The sequence below is a fragment of the Pterocles gutturalis genome, unplaced genomic scaffold, assembly GCF_000699245.1.
Source record: "Pterocles gutturalis isolate BGI_N339 unplaced genomic scaffold, ASM69924v1 scaffold18238, whole genome shotgun sequence".
Taxonomy (NCBI): domain Eukaryota; kingdom Metazoa; phylum Chordata; class Aves; order Pterocliformes; family Pteroclidae; genus Pterocles; species Pterocles gutturalis.
The window spans coordinates 1-5600 of record NW_010123484.1 but is presented as its reverse complement, the minus strand read 5'-3'; the positions used below and the strand labels follow the sequence as shown (position 1 = coordinate 5600).

At 38.8% G+C, this 5600-nt stretch overlaps 1 protein-coding gene across 1 annotated transcript; it reads right to left on the bottom strand.

Moving 5' to 3' along the window:
• Positions 1–915: 915 nt before the first annotated feature.
• Positions 916–5072, bottom strand: RNF114 (ring finger protein 114). The gene is made up of 5 exons (XM_010077932.1): positions 4926–5072; positions 3743–3849; positions 2893–3007; positions 1897–2004; positions 916–1143 (listed from the first exon to the last, which is right to left on the bottom strand). Exons 2-5 carry the CDS (start codon positions 3847–3849, stop codon positions 1078–1080), a joined length of 396 nt encoding a protein of 131 aa, XP_010076234.1. The 5' UTR covers positions 4926–5072; the 3' UTR covers positions 916–1077.
• Between the last annotated feature and the right edge of the window lie 528 nt (positions 5073–5600).

Below are 5600 nucleotides of genomic sequence, written 5' to 3'. Positions count from 1 at the left end.
TCTAAGTACAGCTTCAGCAATATTTAAATGAGGAACAGGAATTCAAAATACCTGCTAAAATCTGTAATGCAGAAAGGTAGTGCTATGCAAGTGCTATGAATTACTCTTAAGTTTTGCTACCAGCTTGTCTTGAGAGATGGAAAAACTAGGAATATATATGAAAATTATAGTTTAAATAAAAAGCAGAGGTATTGAAAAAAACCTTCTGAACTCCCCTCTCAGCATAAGGCTTAAAATCACTAGAAAACCAGTTTCAAAACCACAAATTTAATTACAAAGCCAGCAAATATGATTAATATTTGCTAAGACAATTAAAAAATTATGCATTTTAACTAAGATCAATATTGAAGTTTATTTTCCAGGCTAGAAATTATGGCCAAAGTATGGAAGAAAGTAATAATCATGCATAGAGCTAAACTATTTTGAACTAGTTACTTACACAGGTGCAAAGATTTGCTAAGAAACTTTGTAGTTTGAAGACTCATACTGAAGACGTTTTCCATATAGTTGAGAGGCTGCGTATAAGAATTCAAACACTGGGAAACATTAAGAAATCACAGGCATCATAGGTCACTTCAAATGAGAGCTGGTCTGACAATTACAGTTAGCACCTAGAGGCCTCACTAAAGGAAAACAGAGCTACAAATACACCTCTCCTACTATAATTTAAGATATGCAGATAAGGTTGGGAAGAGACATTTATTAACTAGTTCAGGCCATTCCATTCGGAATGTTTTTGGTTTTAGACAGTCAAATGAACACAACTGCAAAAGAAACTATGACATAGCCATAGGTAAAGGAAAAGAGATTGTTCTCCTCCCTGTTGACCTACAATTAAGCTTTGTGTGAAGCAAGTAAGAAAATTAGGCTGACAGGGTTAAATGGCATAGACCACATTAACAGAAGACTGAGTGGTACCGAAATATCAAACCAGGATTTGAGACTGAGATGGGAATTAAAAATTCTTCCGTACTTCTGGAAGCCTGAGTTAATCTTGGGATGTCCAGAGAGAAGGCGGCGATGCTGGGCATCTCCCCCTCATGGAAGCTTGGCTTTACAGTTAATCTTCTCATTGGTTCATTTATCCCGCAAAGAACGCATCAAAACCTGTGCCATCATATCATCTTCATCAGCATCATAATCCTATGAATAAAGGGTACAGAAATTCTTTTACTGCAACAGCCACGCTGGTTAATACAACACCAAATAAGAACAGAAAAAGAGCTGTCTCTTCCTTTGACTTGCCATTAATCCAATTTCTCTCATCATACCATCTGCATGGATGAGATTTCACAGTAGTGGTATCATGGTTTAACCCTAGATGGAACTAAGCACAACACAACTGCTTGTTCACTCCCCCCCCCCAGTGAGATGGGGGAGAGAAACGGAGAAAAAAAAAAAAGACAGAAAACTCGTGGTTGGAGAACACTTCAATACTTGAAATACTATTAAATGCTAATAAAAAATTGTAACAACAAGGAAAACAATGAAAAAGTAATGGACCTGCTCACAACCCGCTGACTAACGCCCAGCCAGTCCTGAGCAGCAATTGCCCTGGCCAAGTCCCTAGCATGGTATGGAATGAACTTTGGCCAATTTGGGTCAGCTGTCCTGGCTGTGTCTCCTCCCAGCTTCTTGTAGAGAAGAAGCTGGGAGGGCAGGGGCAGTATGAGAAGCTGAAAAAGTCCTTGGCTTAATATAAGCATTGCTTGGCAACAACTATAACATCAGCGTGTTATCAGCATTATTCTCAGCACAAACCCAAAACATAGCCTTGTACTAGCTGCTATGAAGGAAATTAACTCTATCCCAGCCAAAACCAGTGTAAGTGGCTATGTACAAAAGCTGGGTTTTCAGAGTCGTCAGGCTGTATTCCAAGGGTGAGGAAAGACATACCACAAAAGTATCATACGAAAAGCGATGTCGCCTTTGAAGGTGCTCCATGAAGTTAGCACTCCTGTAATTTGGATCTCCCCATGGCATCGAGGCACAAATTGGGCAAACCTTCAAGAAAAACCCGAAGAAGCCAGTTAAGCCCCAATGGTTAAGTGCTTTAGAGTAGGAAGAGCAGGACAGAGATAGCATGGAAGATTGAAGTTAGAAGTTTGTGACAGTCATTACTCTATGCAAATTGATGCAAATTAGTTTGCCAGGACATTTAACACAAAAGCTTCAGATAACCCCAAATAATTTTAATTCAAGTCTTAGACCTCTGAACTGGAAGGGCTTACTTTTCTCTCTACATTCTGGAAATCAGAATTGACTAGAGCTGCTTGCTTTAGAATATTTCAGCCTTTATTTCTCAGCAACAGAAATTTCCTTGATCTCCTTTGCAAAGATCACTTCTCTCCAAGGGAAAAAAAAGGAAATTTTCCTATCCTAAATAACTTGGAATTCCAAAAAACTTTCCAGAAAAATGAGTTTCAAATTCAGTTCCATGTTTTGCAATTCCTTTTACATGAGACAGAAGTATCAGCAGATAAAGATTACTAGAATGATACACTATTTTTTCCAAGCATTCTTCCCAATGGCTTATATTATCATCTTTCTGAAAACAGCAGAGGGGAAAATTAAATGCCTGACATTTTTTGGACTTATATCTTATTAAGTTTGTTACCGTGCCTAATTAACTTTGAATGTCTGCAAATTTTAAAATATGAAAAGAGGATGTGACGTAGCTGCAGTAGGAACAGAGACACCCCCAGAGAATGTATAGAAAACAACACCAAAATTATGTAAAAGTTAAATGCATGAACAGCATACCGACATCTGACTCTAACAGGAGTAATTATAAATACGCACTTAACTTCAAGAGTAAGTCTCTAATTAATTGTTTCAAATGGATTTAAGACTAGACTTCACTGCAATTCTTGCACCAAGACTTTTTATTACCACTTGTTTTGCATCCATGCTGTGCAATGTTTTGCAGTGTTCAACTAGCCCTTCTTGATCAAAGTTTTTCTCGTTGCAATACGGACAAGGAAAGGTAAAGCGATTTGGGAAGCTCCTGGTTGGAAGAGAAAAAGAGGTTACTTATCATTGTAAGAAAGTTAACAGTAAAAGCTTTAGGATTCAATACGCGAAAGTTGTCTTACCAGCTCTTAATAATACAAATAATTTAAAGCAATAGTCTTAGTCTATGCAATAAAGATGAGCTAATTTTAAGAACCAGCTTCTTAATTCCCAACGATAGCTTAAGGATCTCTTGATATCATCCATATTTAGACAGAATGAGAGCTCTTCTACAAACATTGTAAGTGACATACTTTTTTTAAATGCACAGGGTACCACCCAGTGTGCTACAATGCAGCCGAGTGTGCTGCAATCAATTCCGACTTCCCTTCACTATAAGTTACTACAATCAAGAGAAGGAAAGAAAAAGCTTTTATTTAAAAAATAGCTACTTCTACTGAGTACTGTGATCTTTAAGATGTCTGGGGCATGGACTATGCAGAGAGCAGAACAGCTTGCCTGTGCACAGTCACATGCAGGATTAAGGCTTAGTTTTTAACAATGTGAAAGGATTAAAACCATTAATACTCGAACTGAGCAAAGAAGTAAAGTCTGCTTTTACTCCAAAACTCCACAGTTTGCATGAAACCCCATAAAGCAATTAATTTTTTTAAAGATAAAAGAACTCTTCAAAGAAGAATCAAAATGGAGATTTTATAATAATTAATCGGCAATAGTCCTGGTTTAATAACAAAAAGAAGACATGTATTTCCAGAGAAGAACTAGTTACCTGGTGTTGTGAAGTGGTTCTTTAGTTACAGCTTTCACACCTTCCATTATATAATTCTGGTACTTTGAACAAGAAGCTGCATGGCTACGCATCTTTGAGAGATACATCTGTGCAGGCAACAATTGCATAGCAAGGTTAATTTAAACTATTTGCAGTCACTTCTACACTTTTAAGTGGAAAGAATAAACATGTAAAAAAAGCAGCTTTCTGCAGACAGTGTTAAAGCAAGAAAATCAAAACACTTCAGCTGGCAAGGTGGAAAGCTTTAAGATTATAGATTAGTTAACCTGTAACTTTGCTGCCTGTAGTATTTTACAAAGGCAACACTCTTCAGGACAGGTCACTTTTCTTAACCTTACTATAGTATAAAAAAAATGCTTCATATAAAGCCAATTTACCTGGTCACTGAAGTGAAGAGACAACACATGGAAAATAATTTGGCTTTTAGGACAGATCTTGGTGTAGATTGATTGCTAATTGTTCAATCCCATTAATGAAAATTCAAATAAGGAAATCTGTAATTCAAGGCACTACAGTTTTCTACCAGCTGGAATGAAGACATTACCCAGAAATAAAAAGTGAAGACAACTGAACCGTTACCCTCAACTTAGTGTGTTTAATTATCCTTTTCTTGTTGTTTTGCCATCTACTAAGATATTTTCTTATACTTTCAATTAATGCTAAGAAGCCCAACTTTAAAAAGAGAAAGGAAATGACAGGAACGATGCCATACCGGTATTCAACATGCAGGGCATTAACAAACAATAAGTCTATGGAATACACCACCCACACAGGACAACTTTGACTCACAACTATTTCAAACAAATCAAATAAATTTGTTTAAAAGCCAAAGAGATCACTATGTAAACCCCATATCCACTGTTTCATCATTCCTCCCACAGAGGCAAGCTCACAGAAGCAACTTCAGAAGCAGTATTTTACTATAAATTTAAAACCAGTGTCTTTCATTTGATATTTCATTCCTGAAGAGGTTAACAATAAAAAATTGTGGAAAAAATGTCAACATCTGGGTGCCACCTGTATAAAACATCTTTAGTACTTATAAGAACAAACATTTTCACCCAATTCTGCAGAAAGCCAAAGAGCAAGCACTTTATTTCCCTCTAAGCAGTACAGCCAAGCAGGCACAACTCATGCACTTAGTTTCCAAATACTTTCATACTTTTTTATTGCAGCCATTACAAGTGGTTTCTGTTGTTTCTATTTGCTTTTCCAAGTCCAGAGCCCTGCTACCAGGTGAAAGCGTACTGCGGCAGACACCGCAAACTGGCTTTTTTGGCTTAAGACATTCCTGCAGACACGGAGTGCAAAAGCTAGGGTGAGAGAAAAACAGTCAGTGGTGAGAACAGCCGTCCTGGACATGCAGCATAAATAGCCAGAGTTACAGAATCACAGAATGGTTTGGGTTGGAAGGGACCTTAAAGATCATCCAGTCCCACCCCCTGCCATGGGCAGGGACACCCTCCACTATCCCAGGTTGCTCAAAGCCTCATCCAGCCTGGCCTTGAACCCCTCCAGGGATGGGGCATCCACAGCTTCTCTGGGCAACCTGGGCCACTGCCTCACCCCCCGCGCAGTAGGAGTCCTCCTGTTCTCCTGTCCTAAGTGATAACAGGGGCTCAGGAAACGGTATGTCACGAAACAGCTGCCGGCTGGCACCTGTCCCTGAAGGAAGGAGCAGGCTCCCAGGTCGCTATGCCCAGTGTCATCAGCTTTTGGACTCTGCTCCTGCAGCTTTCTCCTCTTTCAGGAAAAAAATAATCGAAAGTGAAACGATACCAGCTTTTTCTCCCTGGGGAGTTTTGTTTTCCTTTCTCGGAAGCCCCCCCCTAAGGCG

Bases quoted from the DNA above. Each gene is read 5' to 3' on its own strand.
- RNF114 (XM_010077932.1), bottom strand. From the start codon at position 3,849: ATGTATCTCTCAAAGATGCGTAGCCATGCAGCTTCTTGTTCAAAGTAC. The intron at 3,008-3,742 runs GTAACTAGTTCT...TCTTCCAACCAG, and splicing joins GAACCACTTCACAACACCAG to GAGCTTCCCAAATCGCTTTA. The intron at 1,144-1,896 runs GTATGTCTTTCC...CTTTATTCATAG, and splicing joins TTTCGTATGATACTTTTGTG to GATTATGATGCTGATGAAGA.